This window comes from Mus musculus, chromosome 12, assembly GCF_000001635.26.
Source record: "Mus musculus strain C57BL/6J chromosome 12, GRCm38.p6 C57BL/6J".
NCBI lineage: Eukaryota > Metazoa > Chordata > Mammalia > Rodentia > Muridae > Mus > Mus musculus.
Genome location: NC_000078.6, coordinates 76383865 through 76407010, shown reverse-complemented (window position 1 = coordinate 76407010; position 23146 = coordinate 76383865). Strand labels below are relative to the sequence as shown.

The window sequence follows — 23146 nt, the reverse complement described above, 5'->3', positions numbered from 1 at the left end:
AGCATACTAACTTCTTAAGAGATCAACTCGAGGAAAACATAGGATGAAAAAATTGAAAACGCCAGACAGCAATTTTGAGATCAATTTCAGCTTTACTTTAAATGTGCATTTATGTGTTTACAGAATATACCTGTCTTTAATATCACTGCAGTGCTTACTTTCATCTCATAGTACATAAAAATAAACAATTCAAGCTTTCCTGTGTCTTAGTGTAACCAAGCTTCCACAGGTCAGGTGTGCGAGCATCAGGGTTCTACTTTCAAGCAAATCTCCATGTACATACGTAAGCTTAACAACAACAAAAAGAGCTTAAATCAGCAATCGCTCTAAATGCATTAAAGAGAAACCTCATTTTTCCCCCAAATCAAACTTTTAGAACTAACCTTTTATAACTAAACTAAGTTGTTGCACCTTTCCTTTCATATGTATGCACCAGGCTAAAGACTTCCAATAATAGATCTTACTTGGCACAAGGACATTTAAAAGAAACCAAAACAAAAGGGAGAAAAGGAAAAAAAAAAAAAAAGAAAAAAGAAAAGAAAGGAAAAGAGGTTTACGCGGACTCCAGCGCAAGCCTAGTCCACTTCCTCGATGGTGGGCCCTCCAGAGGAGCCGCCGCCGCCTGGACCGCCTTGGTAAAGTTTGCTGATGATGGGGTTGCACACTCTCTCAAGCTCTTTCTGCTTGTGTTCGTACTCATCTTTCTCTGCCATCTGGTTTCGGTCAAGCCAGTTGATCACCTCCTGACACTTGTCGAGGATCTTGTTTTTGTCCTGCTCGCTAATCTTGCCCCTCAGTTTCTCGTCTTCCACGGTCTGCTTGATGTTGTAGGTATAGGACTCCACCGCATTTTTGGCTGCCACGCGATCGCGATTTGCTTCATCTTCCGATTTGTACCGCTCCGCCTCCTGCACCATCCGGTCAATGTCGTCTTTGCTCAGCCGACCCTTGTCGTTGGTTATGGTGATTTTATTTTCTTTACCGGTGCTCTTGTCGGCAGCAGTGACGTTAAGGATGCCGTTGGCATCGATGTCAAAGGTGACCTCGATCTGGGGGACCCCACGGGGTGCTGGGGGGATCCCAGTCAGGTCGAACTTGCCCAAGAGGTTATTGTCCTTGGTCATGGCCCGTTCGCCCTCGTACACTTGCACCAGCACGCTGCTCTGGTTGTCTGAGTAGGTAGTGAAGGTCTGCGTCTGCTTGGTGGGGATCGTGGTGTTTCTCTTGATGAGTGGGGTCATGACACCGCCAGCTGTTTCGATGCCGAGCGACAATGGAGTCACGTCGAGTAACAGCAGATCCTGCACATTTTCCGACTTGTCGCCGATGAGGATAGCCGCCTGCACAGCGGCGCCGTAGGCCACCGCCTCGTCGGGATTAATGCTCTTGTTCAGCTCCTTGCCGTTGAAGAAATCTTGCAGGAGCTTCTGGATCTTAGGGATGCGGGTTGAGCCGCCCACCAGCACTATCTCCTGGATCTGGCCCTTGTCTAGCTTGGCATCGCGCAGCGCCTTTTCCACCGGCTCCAGGGTCCCTCGGAAGAGATCGGCGTTGAGCTCCTCGAAGCGGGCGCGGGTGATGGACGTGTAGAAATCCACGCCCTCGTAGAGCGAGTCGATCTCTATGCTGGCCTGCGTGGACGAGCTCAGGGTGCGCTTAGCGCGCTCGCAGGCGGTGCGCAGCCGGCGCACAGCGCGCTTGTTGGGCCCAATGTCCTTCTTGTGTTTGCGCTTGAACTCCTCCGCCAGGTGGCTGACCATACGGTTGTCGAAGTCTTCGCCACCCAGGTGGGTATCGCCGGCCGTGGACTTCACCTCAAAGATGCCATCCTCGATGGTCAGGATGGACACATCGAAGGTGCCCCCGCCCAGGTCAAAGATGAGCACGTTCTTCTCGCCGCCCGCACAGCCCTTCTTATCCAGGCCGTAGGCGATGGCCGCTGCTGTGGGCTCATTGATGATGCGCAACACGTTGAGGCCGGTGATGGTGCCCGCATCCTTGGTGGCCTGGCGCTGCGAGTCGTTGAAATAGGCAGGAACAGTGATGACTGCGCTCTGCACCTTGCCCCCCAGGTAGGCTTCGGCGATCTCCTTCATCTTAGTGAGGACCATGGAAGAAATCTCCTCAGGGAAGAAGGTCTTCATCTCCCCTTTATATTCCACCTGCACTTTGGGCTTCCCACCTTCGCTCACCACTCGGAACGGCCAGTGCTTCATATCGGACTGCACTGTGGCGTCCTCGAACTTCCGTCCGATCAGCCGCTTGGCGTCGAAGATGGTGTTTGTGGGGTTCATGGCCACTTGGTTCTTGGCGGCGTCGCCGATGAGACGCTCGGTGTCAGTGAAGGCCACGTAGCTGGGGGTGGTGCGGTTACCCTGGTCGTTGGCGATGATCTCCACCTTGCCATGTTGGAATACCCCCACGCACGAGTAAGTGGTGCCCAGGTCGATGCCGATAGCCGGGCCGCGGGCAGACATCCTGACTGAAAAAACAGGCAAAGCAACGTTAGGACGAAAGCGTCAGGAGAGGCAAGCGCAAGCCGGGACCTGAGCCAACGGTCGCTTCTCACAACTCTCCACGAGCGCGACTAGCGTCTCCCGGAGACCTCTACGGGGCTTCTGGTTCTTATAGTCCCCTCCTCCCTGCCTGCTGGAAACTCTCAGAGCCAATCGGTCCCCGGGCCCGCCCGCTCCAACCCGTCCGGCGCTCCCACAGGCTTGCCTGGTCGGAGTGACCAGCCGGTGGTCCAACTGATATCTAGTTGGGTGAGGCGCTTGACGCCAGCCTTGGGCAGGGAGACCAAGGGGCGGCCGTTATGCAAATGAAGCCCCGCCCAGTGCCTCCAGCCGCTTTGGGGGCGTTAAGCTCGCGCCAGGGGAGCCAGTGTGAAAGCCCCCTTTCCCGTTCTCTTTGCCTTTTCTAAAGCGTGATTCGCTAACATCTTTCAGATTGGCGGGGCAGATGCCCAATGAGCAGCGCAGAATCCGAAGCGTGTGGCAGGGAGGCGCGGGGCGGGGCGCGCGGAGGCAGCACGGAAGGGGCGCTGGCCTCCGAAAGGGTTTCTGTACCGTTCGGTGTCGGGTGCCGCCACTGACTCGGCTCCCGGGGCCCGAATTCCTTCTAGGGCGGTTGCATCGAATACAGAACGGCTGGGATCGGTTCTCGCCTTCCCTGCCCCTGCTGTTCCTGTAGCGGGGACTGGGGCTGGGTGAGGGGCGGTTCCAGGGCGGGGACTGCGAAGTTGGGCGGGTACGAGTCAGTACCCCTCCCCCTTCCCAGCGCGTCTCAGAAAGTGCGCGACCGGGGAAGGATGCGGGGTGCTTACCCGGGAGGCGGGTGGCTTCCCGCGCAGCGCGAGCGGCTACGGCTCGCGAGCCGCCTCCGCCCAACTTTCTCCCTCGGCTTTCCTAGTTTATTTTCTTTCAGGCGCCCTAATGGGCGGTTTTGACTTCTTGGTGGCACTGCGTAATAAGCCAGTGTCACCCCTCTGACTCCCGTCCCCGCACGCGTGATCTTGTTAAGGAATTAGTCCTTTTGCGCGGAGTTCGGTTGAATGAGAAGAATAGGTTGGCAGCACAGACTTGTGAGAGGAAGTAGATGAAAAAGAGTCTTTGGCACTTGTTTAGCCGGAATCTGAGAATAATTTTGGAAAGTATTCTCTGGAACAAGGGGGTGGGCAGAAGCTGGCTCCTGTAAAAGGACTCCCTACAGGAAAACGGAGACCTGTAATGTAGAACGACCGCCTCGCCTTACGGATGGGAAGCTGAGGACAGTCGTCGCTGTAAAACTTTGACAGGTGCCCAATATGAGATGAAAAGAACAAGGGAAACGGGCCTAAGTCGTGTGATAAGGGGGTAAGCCAGTCCGGTGACAACAGAGGGCAGGGAGGGGCACACAGAGCCTGAGGGGAAAACATCAAAGCATCCCTGAGGAGGTGACATGCCTAACTCCTGCAAAGGAGAGTAAGAAAAGCATTCTTTATCGAGGTTGAGGTGGTGGAATGTGGGCGACGAGGAGGGCAGAAGAGTTCAGAATTGAAGATTAGAATCTGGATATGTTAAGCAACTTTTTGTGCTTTGGGGTGTTTGTTAGTTTGTTTGTTTTTGTCTTCGAAGCTCCAGGAAAGAAGCACCCCTCTGAAACTGGCCAGTAAGTCGTGTGAGACAGTGATGGAGAAGACAGTATGAGAAACATGAAAGTTTTCGTTGTCTAAAAGGTAATGTTGACAGAATTCAATAAAAAACTTTAAAAGAGCTTTTGATTAAAAAAAAAATTATCTGTGTGTGTGTATGCAATGTGGTGCAGAGGCCAGAATTAGAGACCCTAGAGCTAGAGTGACATTTGGTCCTGAGCCACCTGACACAGATGCTGGGAACTGAACCCAGGTCCTTTGGTGAAGCAGTAAGTGTGCTTACCCTCGGAGCCATCTCTCCAGCTCAGAGTTCTACAAAACTTAATCGGGAAAGTTTTAAAGATTCTTTCTATTCCTATATGTAATTTACAGTTTCAAAACCACGTTTGCCATTGGCAACTGCAGTTCTCTATTTTCCATGAAAGAAACTGAAGAAAAACTTGAAATAGGAAAGGATTAAAGAAAATATCAGACCATATGTGATAGTCTGTGCTTATATACCCAGCTCTGGGGAAATTCAGCGAAGAGGAAGAGAGGGGATGGAGCTGAAGGGATGGCTCAGCTAGGAAGGGGACTAACTACTCTTGCAGGGTCCTGGGTTCTGTTCCCAACATGCATATGGCGGTTCACAACCACCATTAACTCCAGTTCTAGGGAATGTCACCACTCTCTGACGTCCTTGGGCTTTTGTATTCAAGTGCACATAAACTCATAAAGGCACGCACATACATACATACATACATAAGTAAAAAAATAAATAAACCTCAGGCAAGCAGATGGTACACATCCATGTAGACAAAACACCTTTATTATATTATTGTTATTATTATAATATTTTTAAATGAATCTTTAAATATGGAAGGTAGCGGGCTGGAGAGATGTCTCAGCAGTTAAGAAGCTAGCAGCTTGCTCTTATAGAGGGCCTGGGTTCAGTTCTCAGCATCCTAAGATGAGGACTAACAAACATTTGTACCTCCAGTTCAATAGGATCCAACGCCCTCTTCTGGCCTCCAAGGGCACTGCACATGACTCAGGCACTCTCCTTACAATTTAAACAAAACAAGACTGAGAGCTGCCAGGCCCAAAACCGGTTCATACAGAGACCCTTAGAGCTTCATTTCTGAAGTAACTATGTCCTATTGATGAAGCCATTGCAGACAAAACTTGTAATCTTCCACCACATGCATCTTTAACAGTTCACTGAGATGACAGCAGCAGCTATACCTGTGTTTTTAGCTGCATTTTTCTGCTTGCACTTTTCACCTGGTAAAATTACATTTTCACGCTGTACACGGTATCTTGAGCCTTCCCCCAAAAGATACAGTAATAGCACCTTTATGTGACACTTCTTCAGTCACAGAATGTTAGCACATACTGATCTTATATTGACATCTTTTACATTTCCTGTGTTTATGTATAATTATGTTTTAAAACAGGCTTTTTTTTTCTTCTTTTAGATAATTCAGAATTCATTTTAAAAGTTCGGGTGGGTGTGGTGGCATGTTCCTAATCTCAGGACCAGGAGGCAGGAAGATTACTGCATACTGAGTCCAGGTCAGAATGAGCTATAGATTGAAACAGGAAACCCAAAGTAAATTAAAAGTTAAAATCACAGTCCATTATACATTGTTAAATCCGCACTTTTTTTTTAAAACCAGATAATATTGTGTTATCAGTGGTGTAGCAAAAGAGGCAAACCCTTCCGAGACTGCCCATTACTGCAGTATTCCTGGATGATCATGGGGCAGTGTTTTTGTTTTTGCCTTGAAGAGGCCATTCCCTTTATCTGATGCTAACTTGTGTGGGGTTCTTCCTAAGGAGATAATAGAAAAAGCCTGTGCTATCATTTATGGTGGTAACAGTAAATTGGAAATGGCTTAAATATCTAACACAAAAAGCAGTTACATATATGCCATGGTGAATTGTGTGTCTGTATATGTGTGTGTATATATATATACATATATATATACACACATGTTGTGTGTGTACATATATATACACATATATACATCGTGTATATATGTGTGTAAATATATATATTTACAGTATTTTGTGCATATATTTAATATGTGCGTATATATATTTACAGGATTTTTTTTCTTTCCTTTTAGCACTGGCTGTCTCAGAACTCACTATATAGAGCAGGCTGGCCTTGAATTCACAGAGATCTGTCTGCCTCTGTCTCTCAAGTGCTAGGATTAAAGGCATGTACTACCATGCCCAGCTAGTCACAAGATTTTTTTTTTTAAGATTTATTTATTTACTATATGTAAGTACACTGTAGCTGTCTTCAGAACCCCAGAAGAGGGCATCAGATCTCATTAGGGATGGTTGTGAGCCACCATGTGGTTGCTGGGATTTGAACTCAGGACCTTCAGAAGAGCGGTCAGTGTTCTTAACCGCTGAGCCATCTCTCCAGCCCAAGATTTTTAAAACTAATGCTACAGTAGCATTAATATTTGGGAACATTTATCATCATATCTCTTATTTATTTATTTATTTTATTTATTTTTGGTTTTTTGAGACAGGGTTTCTCTGTGTAGCCTTGGCTGTCCTGGAATTCACTCTGTAGACCAGGTGAGTTCGAACTCAGAAATCCACCTACCTCTGCCTCCTTAGTGCTGGGATTAAAGGCGTGCGCCACCACTGCCCGGCTTTTTCTTGTTTTTTTGGATTTTTTTTTTTCCAGAGCTGAGGACCGAACCCAGGGCCTTGCGCTTACTAGGCAAGTGCTCTACCACTGAGCTAAAGCCCCAACCCCTCTTATTTTTTTAAGATTTGTTTTATATATGTGTCTGTGCCCCTGTATGGTATGTATGTGTCTACAGAGTCCAAAGAGGGACTTGGATCACCTGAAGCTGGGGTTACAGGTAGTCGTGAGCTGGTGGAGGTGGATGCAGGACACTGAACTCAGAGCCTCTGGAAAGGGAAAGTCGGCAAGTGTTCTTAATTGCTGAGCCATCTCTCCAGCCCTGAGTACAAGATTTTGATAACACAGGAAATTGCCCTTGATATAATTAAGTGGAAATGAAGATACTCAACTTCTGTATGCTTTTTTTTATTATTATTTGCCAACATACATGCACCTGAATGCATGCCCATGCACTCACACAGTTAGAAGACTGTAAACGTAAACCGTCTTCCCCACCACTCTCCGCCCACTCCTTTAGGACAGGTTGTCTTGCTGAGCCTGATGCTTTTGGTTGTGTATGCTGGAAGCCAGCAAGGCCCAGCAATCGTCCTTTCCTACTGCACACACTTGGAGCTGGAGTTACGGATGTGGGGGGTGCAGCCATCCTGTTATATGTGCGCTGGGATCTTGCTTTATTTATTTATTTTATTTTATTTTATTTTGAGACAGGTTTTTTGTTTGTTTGTTTGTTTGTTTTTTCTGATAGCCCTGGCTGTCCTGGAACTAGTTTTGTAGACCAGGTTGGCCTCAAACTTAGAGATCTGCTCTCCTCTGCCTCCCAAGTGCTGGGATTAAAGACGTGCACCGTCACAGTCCAGCAAACTCTGATACTGTTGATTATGCAGCAACTGTTCTTAAACAATGAACTATTTTGCCATCTCCAACTTTTGTATCTTATTCTATTAGTAGAATAATTCTATGTATATGACAACTATAGCAGAGTTTAGATAGCAGGATTATTAGTAATTGTATTTTTATTATATTTTCATAATTGATTTTTTTTTGAGACAGGGTCTTATGTAGCCCAGGCTAACCTCAAACTCACCATGTGGCTGAAGATGACCTCAAACTCCTGATTCTCTTGCCTTACCCTTCCAGGTGCTAAGATGATAAGCATGAGCCAACATGCCCAGTTGATTCATATAAGGATTGAACACAGGGCTTCGTGCATATTAGACAAGCTCTCTGTCAACTGAGCTACCCTCCCCCAGCCCCTACAATTGAGTTTTAAAATAGCATCTAACATTTGACTGAAACAAAATTCATCAGTCTCATTAGTTACACATAACCAGTGCTGATTCCCAACAGGTAAAACTTCTCGTTATCAGATCATACATGGACTGTTTTCAAAGTATTTTCTAATCCAAAGACTAAATGTCCACAGATGTGTCAAAGAATCAAGAGCTTTAACATACTGTAAACACTCTTCAATCAATCCCTAGTCCCCAGAAGAGTTTCTGGAATGCAGTAGGAATGCCTCGCCTGGTGGCTTTTGATTTTTGGCATGGCGTTGGTGATTGAACCCAAGATTTCATGTACACAAAGCCTGCAAATGCCCCTCCCTCATCTCTAGGCTATATTCCCAGCCCACTCACTGTTTATCACACATTACCCAAAGCACACTATTGCAATCTGAAAACAATTTCACCTTTCCCCTGGGTAAGAAAAAAAATCCTCTCACACATTTCTGTATTAAATGACATTGCAGAGGCAAACAATTGAGACAGGGTCCTATCTGAAAACACCTGTGCTGGAGACCTTGAGCTAATGTGAGACCTGAGGTGATGTGTGCGGTAGTGGACCAGTGCTCGTTGGTAGAAGAGCACAGGGCTGAATTCTCCTGGACCTTCTAATCCCACCCAAGCACAACCTTCTTAGGGTTGGAATTGCTCTGAGGAGGCCTGAAGAGAAAAAAAATGAGCAACAGCTTGTAATTTGAGGATGTATAAGCAGATTGGAATTCAACTAACATTTCTATTTAAGGTCTGTAATAAACAGTGTCATTCTATAAATCTCTGACGTGCCTCCACCCCTTCTTGTGACAGGGTCTTCTACATGAGACAGGTTAGCCTTGATCCTCCTGTCTCAAGTATTCTTTGTTGGTTTTCTTTCCTCATACGTATTTCCTGTGAGAGTACACGTACACATGTCCTTGTGTGTATAGAGGTCAGAGGACAACTTGAGAGAACTGGCGTTCACATGGTTCTGGGGATCAAACTAATGTCTTCAAGTTTGGAGGCAAGTGTTCTAACCTGGTGAGCTATTTCATCAGCCCTAAAGTGCCTGGTCTTAAAATAATACTCCAATTCCTTGTCCCTACAGGAGGGTTAAAAAAAAATCACTACTTGTTTTCTTTGATTCTTAAAATTTTGTCTTATTTGGTATAGTGATTTAACCTGTAATTCCAACTCAGAAGGCAGAGGCAGAAAGATCACCACCAGTTTAGGGCAGCCTGGGCTACAGAGTGAGACCCTGTTTCAAAAACCAAAAACCCAAACTAAAAACAAAAACAAAACAAACCAAACCAGCAAACCAAAGCTTAGTGTTACGTTACGACTAAACTGAAGACACACAGGAAGATGGGCGAGGAGAATGCCATGTCCCATGCAGACAGCTAAAAACTTGGACCCTGAAGAGATGTTTTCCTAGAGAGAGGTGACCAGAAGCTGCAGGAAATCTGCCTTCTTCATCCTGGGCTACACTGACTCATGGTCCTTGGGGAACAGTCTGAAACAAGCTGGCAAAGTGAGGCTGCCCTGTCACAGGGTCCAGGGACGGGCAGATCAAACACTCCATTACTGTCAACAAGTAAAATATTCCTTACCTGAAAATAAGGAAAGCAAATTAGACCCGATAAGTTCTTTGAGTAATAAAATGTCTGCTATTTTGAGTAAGGGAGTCAAAGAATGAGCTAATAGTTTTATCAGATTTATATATGTCATTATTTTGTCTCAGGGATAAACCCAATTAATTAATATTCAGGTTTGCCATAAAACTATTTTTCCAATCCTTCTTCTGTATTAGAAACAAACAAACAAACAAAAACAAAAACAAAAAACCAGGATTCAGCAATACATTTAAGCTAATTTTCTTTGGGTCACACATGGCCACCTCTGGTCACATCACAGTGACACTAGAGACCAGGAGGGGCTGGTAACTTATCCGACTGATTAGGTTGTAAAAGAATCAGGATGCGAAACAGTGCAATAGAAATAAAGTAATGTAGACGGGTTACCTTCAGTATGTGGAGGAGCAACTTTTATTAGGTAGGTTAAAAGCAACGGGTTTTAAAATGTAACAAAAATAACTGTGTGTAATCCAAAACTTCCATTTAAAACACCATACAGAAAATAATCACATCATAATATGCACTTGTGCCACTTATAATTATTGTTAATTCATTACATGTGTGGTTAGTACAATCAAAATCCAAACCATTTTTCTTCAGTAAATCTAGTGTGATAAAAATGTAATCAAAAATTGATTATTGAATCATTTTTGCCTTGACTGGTTTAATTACTGGGAATTTTTCCTATTTTCTATGTATTTTAGGAAGCCTGCGTTCTGTATGCTTCCTGATGTTCCCTAAAGAGATGAACTCTGCTGTTTAACACTTGTCTAGCCTTTCTGTCTTAAAGCAGTCATATATTTGGAAAATGTTTTGTCTGTTTGTGATAGGGTCTCAGGTAGCCCAGGCTGGCTTTGAATTCACTCTGTAGCCCAGGCTAACTCTGAACTTTTCTTGACCCTCCCACCTCCCAGGTGCTAGGACCACAGACAGATGTCACCGTGCCTGGCCTCTGGCTTTGCTCTTTGGGGGAGTTTCTCTTCCTTCCTCTCTTTTCTTGTCTCTTCCTATTATCCTACCATGAGGGCCTCTTTCTCTGACTTTTCAGCCAGTTTCAAGAACAGTACTCAAGTTCTTACTACCTCAGAGTTAGGATTTTCTTCTATTTTTAATAAAAAAAATTTTTTAAGACAAGGTCACATTATATAGCCTTGGCTAGCCTAGAACTCATTATGTAGACCAGGCTGGCCATGAACTTACAGAGATCAGCCTGCCTCTGCCTCCCAATTACTGGGATTACAGCTGCGTGTCACTACACGTTTCATTTCCTAAGATAGGGTTCTTTGGGTCACTTATTAAAATATTTGAAGAATTTTGCATGAAAACAAAGTAAGCATTTAAACATTTGATATTACACATACACAAAAACAAAGCAATAAGTAATTAGTCACAGGTAACAAAAAGTAAAAGAAAGTATATTCACAATAAGGAAATAATATGGTCATAAGATTCATATGGTTCAGGAGTGTATGTGTAGCAAAGCACTTGTAGTCATAGCCAGACTCAACTCTCACTAGATCCTTTCTTCAGGACACGATTTTTATAAACATGTTATCATTTTTTAGTACTTAGTTTTATGTTGAGTTCGGAAGAAGAGCATTGCAGTACACACTAGTTCTGAGATTAACAGAAATTTATTCTACACTATGGAGTCGTAGCGCCAAGTTCAGAAGAAAATAATGTATGGTTTGTGGAAATCTACCACCGCTGAATAATAACGCTGCTCTCTTCAAGAGACTTAGAAAGAAGCTGCGCTAACATCCACAGCATGTGACCCAGTGAGAAAGGAAAACTAGTGTTACATTTCCATAAGAGCTACATTATCTTGTTAAGGAACTGGCCTTGGATTTTCTTTCTCGGTACCCATCTCTTTTTACTTACACTCTACAGATATTTTTAGTATCTTTTTAAATTGCTTAACTACATTTCATATATATAAACTATAATTCTGGTTACTTTTAGAATGATATATTTTTGGAAATACATAATTATCTCCCTTTATAATGTATGTAAGCAGTCTAGCAAGCCCTATTGTACTATGAAGATACATGACAAAGTTTCACTTTAGTGTAGCTTTAATCATTGATGTCACAGGACTTTTACAGTCACTTTTCTTTAGCAGATTTCCCGTAAGTACTGGGAGAGTCACCGTGAATCAGTTTTGTTACAACAAAGTGATTCCAAAGTGATCTTTATTGAGTTTTCTTGGATCTTTGCAACTGGAACTTTGGGGATGATGACGTTTGTCAGGAAGACAGAAAAGATGGTGCCACGTCAGATCTGATTTCCTGGGTCTGCACTTAAAGATTATCTGTTGAAGAATGATTCTTTCCCATGTCCTCTCCAAATTCAGATCTGTCACTTCTCCAGAGGCTTAGAAGGCCCTACTGCACCACTGCCACACAGAAAAAGACAAAACTCAAGAAAAATAGTATCACAAGTCAACTGCTCTACAAGACAACAACAACATGCTTAGGCTGTAATATAGCTTTGGCACAGAGTAGGGACCAGAGAACGGTTCCTAGAACTCGAGTTTACTCCCCAATGTAATGCACTGGACCTCTCAAGCGTAAAGTAGTATTACTGATGCAGCTCTTCGATACAGGCACCTTTGATTTTTATTATTCATAGGATTTAAATAACGATGGCTGCATCCATCAGTGTGATGGATGGGACGTCACTAGTGAGTGCAAAAGAAGTGCTCCCCTTCAAACAAGACAGTTTACAATGTGTTTCTGACATACAGATGTTGTAATGTTCATGGTTTTACTCTGCAGCCATCACTCAAACACTACTCTCTTCAAATAGCAGGTGTATACTCTGCAAATGAGAACCAAGTACAAACTTGGCCAGGATTAGTCGTAGGCCTTTAACTCTCCTAACCTGTCCCCTGGTATTGGGTAAAGTGATATTTTTGCAGGACTATTTTGCCCTAATATTAATATCCTAAAAAAAAAAGTCCCTTAAAATGTTTTTCTCACATGAGGGAACATAAGCATTTGAAAGAGAAAGTGATTTTTCATAACCAGTGTGTTTAAGTTTGCTTCACCGGAAACAGTGCTGTGGCTGTGCACACACGCTTGTGACACTGGCACTTGGGAAGCAGACAGGAGGGTCATAAGTTCAAGGCCAGGCTGGGCTGAGGCCCTGTCTTCAAAACAAAACAAATCCCTAGCTCTATCTACTAACTTGATAGAGTGAAACTGTTGGTTTAAGGAGAAAATACAACAGTCTAAGTATGGCTTAAAGCCTTAGAGTATGTTTAACTCTAGACCTCTTTCAAATAGGTCATTACAGACTATTAAGCAAGAGAGAGAGAAAGGGAGAGAGAAAGAGAGGGAGGGAGAGAGAGAGAGAGAGAGAGAGAGAGAGAGAGAGAGAGAGAGAGAGAGAGAGAGAGAGAGAGAGAGAAGAGATTGATTCAGTATGTAGCCCTGGCTGTTCTGCAACTCTGTAGACCAGGCTGGCCTTGAACTCAGTGGTCTGCACATGTCACCATGCCTAGCCTTTTTTTCTTTAAATGCAAAATTTCTTACACAAAATTATTAATATTCTTGGCTCTGAAAGGTCTTCTGTCACCTTCCTCAGGTGCTAGCCTTCCCTGATGATCAGCACATTGACACATTTGAATGGACCCAAGTACTGAATTGTATGTCCACATCACCTTTCAGTTATAATGGCCTTCTGCCCTCCAGTGTGGGCTTTGATACAAAGAATATTATTACTAATTTGCCTCAGTGATTTAGTTCTCCTGACTATAAGGAAGTTAAAGATTTAAACTCAATGCTAACTTCAATGACTTTTGTGTAGGTATGTACATATAATTGTAATAAGTTGGTTCAAAATTAGTATGATTTACAAGTTATTACTGTTCTTTGGTTAATTTCTACTTACCAACTGTCACTGACAGACATAAACATGAAAACCCTTTTTGCCTTTAGAAAGAGCTAAGTTTCATGTTTTTATTGAAGCCATATCCTTACCAAGTAATATGTCCTAGAGATTGACAGAGAGCAGTGAAGAGCAGGCCACCTAAATGACTGTATTGGTATTATCCACAGAACCTTCTCCACTGTTCTTTTACTTAGAAGACAGTGCATACTGTTCTCCTTAAAGCATTACTTAACGACCTTTGTCTTCAGCGCTCCTAGACTGGGGTGACTAAGAGCTGTCACTTCTTGGCGTCATCTCTCACTTCTTTTGCAATAAGACTGCCTTTGAGGAGTTTGCCTGGAAATCTACAGATACGTTCATAGATGGGACTATCCACTGTAACACTGACCAACTTTTGTTTATAAGCAGATGCCTTTAGCAAAGCAACAGTACTATACCGGTGTGTGTGTGTGTGTGGGGGGGGGAGATTTGTTTGCTGGCCAAAGGAAAAATGAGTTTTCCACATCTATGAAGGCAAAAGAGGAAACTAGTTATTCTGCTATCTTGCTCTTTTCTCGGGGAGATTTGCTCAGGAAATCTGACTTCTTCAGCTCATTAGTTCCATAACCAATATGAGGAATTAGGGGCGTGTGGAGACATTAACACTCAGAGAGGGAACAGAGTAGAGAAAAGGAAACCCCAGACACAGACATGTAAAATCTGAACCTAAACTTTCAACTTTCAACTCATTGTTGGGCCCCCAAAGGAAGTAACTATCCTGCCAAACTTTTTAAGTTTAAATGAAGCAAAATCAAACACATCCCTCAGTGTGTCACATTCATGTCTGAAACAACTCATTTAATGACTCGTGACAATCAAGTGTGGCTTTCTACGCTCAGACTCTCCCTCATATTTTTCCTGAGGTCCCACTAGTTCCAGCCACCTTACCAGGCACCGATGACAGACGACCAAGGAGCACAGCCTCACGTGATCCTAAGTGTCCTATGCTGAAAGGCACTTCTTTGTAGATGGAGTGGAACGTCATGATTACGGACAAGAATGTAGCTTAAGGCAAAGAGTCAAGTTCAAACCCCAGGTCTAATGTATACAGTTTGTGTGCTTTAGGAGAAAGTCTGTCTCTGGTCCTTAGTCCCCCGTCTGGAAAGTTTGTATACTTACCTCAAAAGGGATGAAGCTTAATTAAAATTATGCATGCAAAACGCCTGAGTATACAGTACTGAAGCAATGGATGCTGGCTTTCCTAATCTGGGGTGTAAATGGCAAATGCTTAACAAGGATGGTGTCACTTAAAAGCTTCCTAGCACCCATGCCAGCAGTCCTAGTTTTACTGAGCCACACAGCTACCAAGCCCCAAGGACAGGATTCTACAAACAGGCTCCCCCTACCTGCCACTACTCTGCAATCCTAGTTAATGGTAGAGAACTTTCCAATTTTATCATTGGAAAGCACTTGGGAGAGAGGATGGTGAACACATTTGAGGAACTGATCAAAACAGATCAATAGGATTAGGGGTGGGGGCTTGCTTGCTTGTTTTCTTTCCCTTCCTTCCTTCCTTCTTTCTTTTGATAATTTCTCTGTATAGCTCTGCCTGTCCTCAGAGATCTGTCTTATCTGCCTTTTCTTTCTTTCAAACAACTTGTGACAGGTTATCTATATAGTCCAGGCTGGCCTTGGGTTCTTAATGCTCCTGGTTTAACTTCCCACATGCCGTGTTTATAAGTATGTACCATCAGACCCAGCTCTTAAGTTGTGATAAATTCAGTTCAAATCAGGTATATCAAATTTTAAACTTTTCAGCTATATGTACATGTACACGTTCTGGTCTTTTTTTTTTTTTTTTTTTTTTCCCTGAGACAGGGATTCTCTGTATAGCCCTGACTGTCCTGGAACTCACTCTGTAGACCAGGGTGGCCTTGAACTCAGAAATCTGCCTGCCTCTGCCTCCCGAGTGTTGGGATTAAAGGCGTGCGCCACCATGGCGCTCCTGGTCTTTTTCTTTTGGCACTGATTTATCTTTTGTTAGTGACAGGTTCCACTTTTCAATATTAAAACTATTACCCTAGCTCTTAGGAAGATTTTTCAGAGATCTAGATACTATAGTACTTTAATGATATAAAATGAATATTGCTTAACCAGTGAGAAAGCTACCACCGCCCACCACCAGGCTCTCTGGGGCAGATCCTTGGCATGTTCATAACCACTGTCCTGTTGGGTACTTCACAGTCACAGTTGGGTTAGCATAGTCAAATGACTTGGAAGCCTAACCCTCCCCCGTCAACTTCCATATATTGGTGGATGCTCAAATTTATGTTTTTCTGAGACAGTTTCTCTCTGTGTAGCCCTGGCTGCTTCCTGAGTGCTGGAATTACAGGGGTGCACCACCACACCTAGCATTATATTCATATTTTTGCTTCAAACTGAATCATGGATTTTCAAGCCCATTATTGTCCTGTCTTAACAAGCTGTATTCATTAGTATCTTTAATTTCTCTGAGACAACAAAGCCTTGAACTCAAGTGGTAACCCTGACCCTAGTCTAGCCTCTTTGCACGTTGGAATTACAGATATAAACTACCACTCAGTTTAAATCTTTTACCAGTGCCCTCTGGAATCCTTTCTTCTAATTAATTTCTTGCTCAAACTGTTGATTGCTTTATATTAATTAACATTTGCTAGATAACATGTTACCCATGTGGATCATTTCTCTGAAAATTTTCACTTTAAAAATATGGAAAATTAGCTGGGCATGGTGGTGCACTGTTGCAGTCCCAGCACTCCCAAAGGAGGGCTAAAAGAACCAAGGCTTCCATCCCAAAGTTTCCTGAGCTATAAATCAAGACCCTGACTCAAAAAACAAAGAACCTGAATGCTTTAGCTCAAACCTTTACAACTGTGGAAGTTGAGGCAGAGGTCAATCAGCATGATCTTGGATTGGGAGTCACGAGCCAAGGGAAAAAGATAGAAGGGGGAAAAGGGAAATGGGGGGGAGACATTGAGTCCTAGCCTTTTGCTGTCTTGTTTCTACCTCTGAGGTCCAGTCTTTACGAAAAAAAAATATCTATCCACGTTGTAGTGTCGACCTTGTTAGAGATGGATTATTTCTCTAGGGTCTTTGCTGTTTCCAGAAGGGAAACTCCTGCACATAGCTCAGGAGAGAACGGCCGCCTAGCATGATGAAGCTCCGGGTTTGATCTGGACCACCAAGGGAAAAAAATCCAATTAAGATTGTTCATTGTTTATTAAGAAATTGCAGAAATGGGCCTTCAAATGAAGAGTGTCACGAATAGAGGGAAAAGATGCTATACTTCTCTGGTTTCTCTTTTCCTCTCCAGATCTGACAATCTGGATCCTCAATGTGTATGAAGCATCAAAGTCAGAAGCAGCAGGCAAATTCCATTCCAGCCTTGACAAGGCAAGAGGAGAGGCAATATGCACACGAGGTGGTGGAACTTTCCTGGACCCTCCCAGGAAGGAAGGTGAGAGGGAGCCATGCAAGGGAGAGGAAGCAGTGGCCGTTTTTCATTCACCTTAATTTTACAAGCTAAGCAATTTTACCTGAGCCCTGTCTTGCATGCTGCTTGGAGAGACCTGTGCTACCCTGTGGCTTACTTCCCCAAACCATGTGGACTACGTAGGAATGGAACAGACATTATCATCAAACATACCGTTCTGAAGCAAGTGTCATAGCTGGGTAAAGCTAGATTATGTTTATACATTTGCTTGCGAAATTGTTGTTAGCACACACTAAAACACTAAAGTAAGCCTCTCTAATGAAAAAGAGGATTCCTCCCTCAAAGAGGGGAAATGACTTTAACTGTGGGAAAGCCTTTTCAACAGAAATTCTGACAGGAAAAGTGACCACAAGAAAATGTGGGGCTGGAGAGATGGCTCAGTGGTTAAGAGCACCGACTGCTCTTCCAAAGGTCTGGAGTACAAATCCCAGCAACCACATGGTGGCTCACAACCATTCATAATGGAATCTGACTCCCTCTTCTGGAGTGTCTGAAGACAGCTACAGTGTACTTACATGTAATAAATAAATAAATCTTAAAAAAAAAAAAAAAAAAAACTTGGGTCCCTTCAGACATAACTTGAACATTTCATGTGCATCTGTCTCCTCTCTCCTTACACTACTCTTTGATGTCTGGCTTTGTTAAAGAAGTTATCAGGTTCTTACTAGTAATCCAAACATACATCTCATATTTCATTTTCAGTTTTAAGTGTTTGTTAAACCATTATATCCAAAACATTTTAAAATGAACTTTTCCAGCTTTTTCCGTTAACTACATACCCTTTGCTTGGGGGAGGGGGGGGTTGCGCAAAAACAAAACAAAAGCTGCTCAAGAGCCCATTTGTGTTTTGTGCTTCTTCTCCCGGTCATGGTTAACTGTCCCGGGCTCTGCGCTTCCCATCTGTCGTCCCTAGTGCACGCGCCCACAGATCTCTGTGCTCACCCTGGACTGTCTACTCACCCTGCGCTAGCCAACGTGTCTCTCTCTCCCTTCTCTTGGCAACTTGTGCTTTTATGCAAATAGCATGAGAAAATAATTTGCATATCTTAAAAAAATACCACGAGAGCAAAGAGCAATGCTTTTAAACTGTGGTCCACAATCAAAGCCTTACTTTTCACTACAGATGCTAACTAAAATCCCTTTCAGTATTAAGAAGGGTGTTCCCAGTAATTCACATTAAAAAGCATTCTATTCCATAGATGTGTTTATTGGTGGGTTATTTGCCAGTGTTTTAGTTCACATGTAATTGATAGAGATAGACCCTGTCAGCAACTAACAATATGATTACTTTACCTGAAAAGTAGAAGCTGTGTCCGTTCATATGCTGTCATTATTTTATAGTCCTCAAATCTTGTTTCTTTTACAGAAAATGATATAGAAAGCATAGTAATAAACTGTAATTTGCCACACACATTTTCTCCAAATCTTAGTGTAACACAACACACTTTTGTGCACTCTACTTTTATAGAACAACCAGATTTATAATTGATTTCTTTATTTTATTAAGTTTATCAATATACATGGCAGCTTTTTCAAATCTCAGTTCCAAAGTAATTTTAAAGATGAAAAATCATTTTTCTTTAGATGTCATATTCCTAAAGAGCTATTAAAGTCTATTTATAAACAAAATAATTGATAAACTAACACACTTTAGAAATCAGAATATTTTTAAATTAAAATATTTTAATGAATACAAGATGTCTTTTTTAATTAACTATCATAGTTAAATTCATTATCACAAAACAAAATGGCTTATCCCCACTAATTTCTCAAGTGAGGGAAAGTCATTGGGATTTACACTTAATATAAGTTTTAAATGTGATTATTAAATGATAACATTTATCAATTATAGGAAATGTTCATTTATAGGAGTTTCCTTAGGTCCATCAATCTCAGGCCAAGATTGAGCCCATGTCAACCTTAAAGGTTAGATTCAGTGCACCTCACTTGCCTAATAAGTTTGTCAATTTAAGAATATAGATTTCATTTATAAGGGAGAATAGTAGCCACCCCACTATACAACTGACAAAAAGCACCCCCAAAACAAAACCAACAACAAAAAAATCCCAAAAAGCAAAAAAACAAAAAAGTTAAAAATGAATAGGATAGTTTTAAATAACTATTTTAAAATTCTTTAAAAATTTAAGCAGGAGTGGTCAATAATCTTGGGTTTAAAATTTCATAGGATAACCTTAAAATGAAAGTACATAGAAACAGCAAAGTCATTATCTTATTTTAAAAAAACAAAAACAAAAAAACCCAAAAACTGTTTTAATAGTTATTGAAGGGATAATAGCCACTTACAGTCTACAACGAAAAGTAATTTTAATGGTAATTAAGAAAACTAGGAACAAAGAATGCTCTCAAAGCAACAAAAATGATAAACATTTAATGCCTAAAATAGACTTAAGATCCTAAACAAAAACGTTCAAAGTAAAAGGGCCTTGAAAATTTCCCCCACACTTGTTATAAAATCAGTTCTAAATAGCTCATAGCCTTTTTGCTTTGGTGTTCTGCCTACCAACTAAACATCTGTACAGTAGAAACCCATCAGGTTCTTTTCAAATGCTTGGCATTATAATGCGATCTCATATCCTTCCTCAAATTAAACTTTGCTCCACATATTCCACACGTGTACAGATGGACATCCATATGCTGCTCCAGTTGTTCATTATTTGGGAATATCTGAAAGCAGACCTGGCATATAGTCTCCCCACCAGACAGGTGCGAGATCATATGCCGTACATGGTCATGTTTTCGGAAGTTTCCTTGATCACAAATGGAACAGACATACCTGGCCATGCCTTTGTGCATATCATTGTGTAGACGCAACTGGCGCTCTCTTAAAAACTGCTTTCCACATGTCTGACAAACAAACTGCTTTTCTTTAGTGTGCACAGTATAGTGCTCTCTCAAATGACAGCGCTGATAAAATCCTTTTCCACACAGATTACAAAAATGTTTTCTTCTGTGATCTCTTTCATTTTCTTCCATGATGGCACCCTTGAACATATCTTGGTCTAGGCAGCTAGACATATGTTCGACCACTAAATTTTCAGTTTCAAAACGCTGGCCACAATTAGGACATCGGAAAGGACAGGCAGAATGTTTAAATAACTGCTTTTTCTGGATACTATTTATTTGGTAATGATTGTCTCTGAAATCATCCAGCATTTCAACAAACATGTCTCTTATCTCAGACTGCTCGTCGGGGTTCTCTTCCATGTCCATTTTCTCGTCAGCGTTCCCTAGCCCATTCATTGTCAGATCCTGGGGTTCTCCGCACCTCTGAGCATGTTCCTGAAGCTGTCTGCCCTTGACAAGTATCTGTCCACATTTACCACATGCACAGATATTTTCAATGTGCTTGGCCAAGTAATGAGACGACAGGTCCTCCTCAGTTATTGTGAGTCCACACAGCTCACAAGATGCATTCTCTGCATCCTCTTGTATGGGGCTGGTGTTATTCGGGGGTCTCATGTTCTCTAAGCCACCTCTCTCATCCACGCTGATGGACATACGAGGTTTTAGGGTTTTCCTACCACTTTTTTTAATGCCGACATCTTCCTCAACATAGTATCTATAAAATGGCTCCTCGGGTTCATCTTCTAATTCATCATTGTCGGTGGACTCGTTGCAGTCTTTCTCAGTAACTTTAATAATGTTGAAGTCTTTCATGTCATCTGCAGGGATATCTTCTGGCTCCATCTTGATGATAATTCGTTTTGTCTCAGTAGCTCTGCTTTTCTCCTCACCAGCTATCCCAGCCTCCACGGTGCTTTTCCTGCTTCCAGTGGTCGAGGCTGAATCATCAGGCGCCTGGTTGGCGTCTTCTCTGTATTTGTCCGGCTGTGCAGAAAATGTTTTAGAAGAATCCTTTTCAGCAAGTTCAGCTTTGATGTTACTATCTTTTCCATCTCTAATATCTACTATTCGGTGGTAAGCTCTTGTCGTGTTTTGGTATGAGTGTCTGTTGGTACAGGTCAGCACATGTTCGTCTAGTAACTTTTCACAGCTGAAGCCAAATCCACAACTATCACAGGTAAAGCTCCGTCCAAAGCGTCGAGACACACGTTCTTTTGGAGTAGATAATTTGGACACAGAACTTTTTTTACACACATCAAACAGCGGCTCGGGGAAGTTGGCCAACTGCAAAGACTCTTCCTCAGGTTCTCTGTGATGCGGCGTATTCACCGTTGAACTGGGCTCCGCACACCACCTGTTGGCTTCATTGCCATTTCTAGCCACCGTGTCTTCATACATTCTCACCCCAAAAATCATCTTGCTGCTCTGCCTGCTGGAGGCAGAAGACGAACACTTTGAACTAGAACAGTCTGCGTCCTGTATGTCTTCCAAGCAGTCAGGAACATTGTACAGCTGGAGGTAGTTCATTGCCACTTTGAACTGCTCGAAACTGGAAGGAGCGGTCATGATCTTTCCTAAATACATGAACTGCAAAATGAGATCAAAGCACTCAGCACTTATCTTCATGTTGCTGAGGTTCAGTTGTGCAGTACTGTGCTGATGGTTCATGAAAAACATCCTAAAGTAGGAGCTACAGGCAGCCAGGACGGCTTTGTGTGCTTGGAAGTAGATGTCGTCGATAGCGATACAGCAGTCACAGAGAAAGCCCCACTCTCTTTGGTTGTTGAGCTGCTGCAGGACATAGCTGCTGTGGCTGGGCTTTGCCATCTTCTGCTGACTCGACCTATGCAAAACAAAACGTAACGGTCAGGCGGCAGGAAGGCACTTCAAAAGGGACCCTTGAGCATGACTTTCACTTGTGTACCTTTGCTATGACAATCAAAGCATGGTTTTCTACTAAGTCTGAAGATGAAAATACCTAGTCATTTATTCAATTTTCTCATACTGAACAAAAAAGGAATCAGAAGCAAAATCCGTAATTTTTTTTTAAAATTAAAAACAAATCTAAACCCAAGACCTCTCAGTTGGTGGAGTGCTTATCTGAGAAGCATAAGGGCCAGGCCCTGACGTGTCTGGGGTGCTGGGACAGTCTTTAGTCCCTTATAGCCACACTCAGGAGGCAGAGGCAGGCAGGTCTCTATGAGTTCCAGACCAGCCTGGTCTACAGAGTAAGTTCCAGGCTAGCCAAGGCAACTCAGTGAGACCCTGTATCCACATAAGCGAATGAGGAAGCATGAGGACCACCAGAAACACACATTTTACAAAGCTGCGCATGGGACAGACCCGTGAGACCTGCTGCAACCGGCTAGCCTACGTGGAAAGTTCTAAGCCAACAAGAAACCCTGTCTCAAAAAACAAGGTAGACAGCACCCAAGAACAACACCTGAGGCTGACCGCTGGCCTCCACTGCACACACACACCACACACCCAACCCAACACCCAAGCTGACCGCCGGCCTCCACTGCATACACACACCACACACCCAACCCAGTCACATGCCTGAGCCTCTGTACAAAAATGAACACACACACACACAAAATAGCTGTTTTTATCCTAGAGGGAAGACACATAATAAATCTGAAAGAGACCAGATATTAATTCAAAAGATACAAACGACAAAAGTAAATCAAAGAAAGCCTTCTGAATGATTTGACAGTAAGGAACTGATGCTTGTTTTCAAAGTGTAATATGGGCCTTTTTTTTCTTACTGTGCTAAAAGTCTTCCCTTTTCAAATTCACTTTGGGTTTTTAACAATTCTTTCATGTGTATATGCATGTGCTCCAGCCAGAGAGGGCAATGGAATTCCTTGGGACTGGAGTTACAGGCAGATGAAAGTGCCTCTGAGTGCTGAGAACCCATCCAGGGTCATCTCCAAGAGCAGTAAGCCATTAACTGCTGAGCCATCTCTTCAGCCCCCTACTGTGGATCTCCCTCCAAGCCCCCAAACCTGGAACCCACTCTTCGTAGCTCAGGCTAACCTCAGTCTCTCAATCCTTCTACTTCAGCCTCCTGAATGCTGCGTTACATGTGAACCGCCCATGGGGTTAAGAACTTGTATCTTTGAGATAAATGTATGAAAGTACTTACAGATTAAGTTACATATTTGGAACAAACCTCAAAACTGAGGAGGGAATGAAGGCTAA

At 42.9% G+C, this 23146-nt stretch overlaps 2 protein-coding genes and 1 long non-coding RNA gene across 11 annotated transcripts in view; 1 reads left to right on the top strand and 2 right to left on the bottom strand.

Moving 5' to 3' along the window:
• Positions 1-72: 72 nt before the first annotated feature.
• Positions 73-3199, bottom strand: Hspa2 (heat shock protein 2). Of its 3 annotated transcripts, none has more exons than XM_006515484.4 (2): positions 3069-3199; positions 73-2482 (listed from the first exon to the last, which is right to left on the bottom strand). In XM_006515484.4, the coding sequence occupies exon 2, from the start codon at positions 2475-2477 to the stop codon at positions 576-578; it is 1902 nt and encodes a 633-aa protein (XP_006515547.1). In that variant the 5' UTR covers positions 2478-2482; positions 3069-3199; the 3' UTR covers positions 73-575. The 3 variants fall into 3 exon arrangements, with proteins under 3 accessions (XP_006515547.1, NP_001002012.1, NP_032327.2); NM_001002012.1 differs by lacking the exon at positions 3069-3199 and adding an exon at positions 2722-2835; NM_008301.4 differs by lacking the exon at positions 3069-3199 and having other exon boundaries at positions 73-2641.
• On the top strand, positions 3017-22016 carry 4930426I24Rik (RIKEN cDNA 4930426I24 gene). Its single transcript, NR_166810.1, has 4 exons — positions 3017-3854; positions 4116-4216; positions 16898-17041; positions 20836-22016. It is a non-coding gene; the product is annotated as an RIKEN cDNA 4930426I24 gene (long non-coding RNA).
• Zbtb1 (zinc finger and BTB domain containing 1) overlaps positions 10056-23146 on the bottom strand; it is a 26905-nt gene continuing 13814 nt past the window's right edge. For 2 of the 7 annotated variants that reach the window (NM_001364323.1, XM_030246729.1), the window contains exons 2-3: positions 19872-21785; positions 10056-12067 (exon numbers count right to left, since the gene is read on the bottom strand). In NM_001364323.1, the coding sequence (NP_001351252.1) occupies positions 12031-12067; positions 19872-21769 (1935 nt within the window). In that variant the 5' untranslated portion in view covers positions 21770-21785 and the 3' untranslated portion in view covers positions 10056-12030. Of the gene's footprint in view, positions 21786-23146 lie in introns of all 7 variants that reach the window. The other 5 variants (XR_381523.2, XR_872712.2, XM_006515898.2 and 2 more) reach the window with 5 other exon arrangements.

Excerpts from the sequence above, each read along its gene's own strand:
- Hspa2 (XM_006515484.4), bottom strand. The coding sequence starts at position 2,477 with ATGTCTGCCCGCGGCCCGGCTATCGGCATCGACCTGGGCACCACTTAC.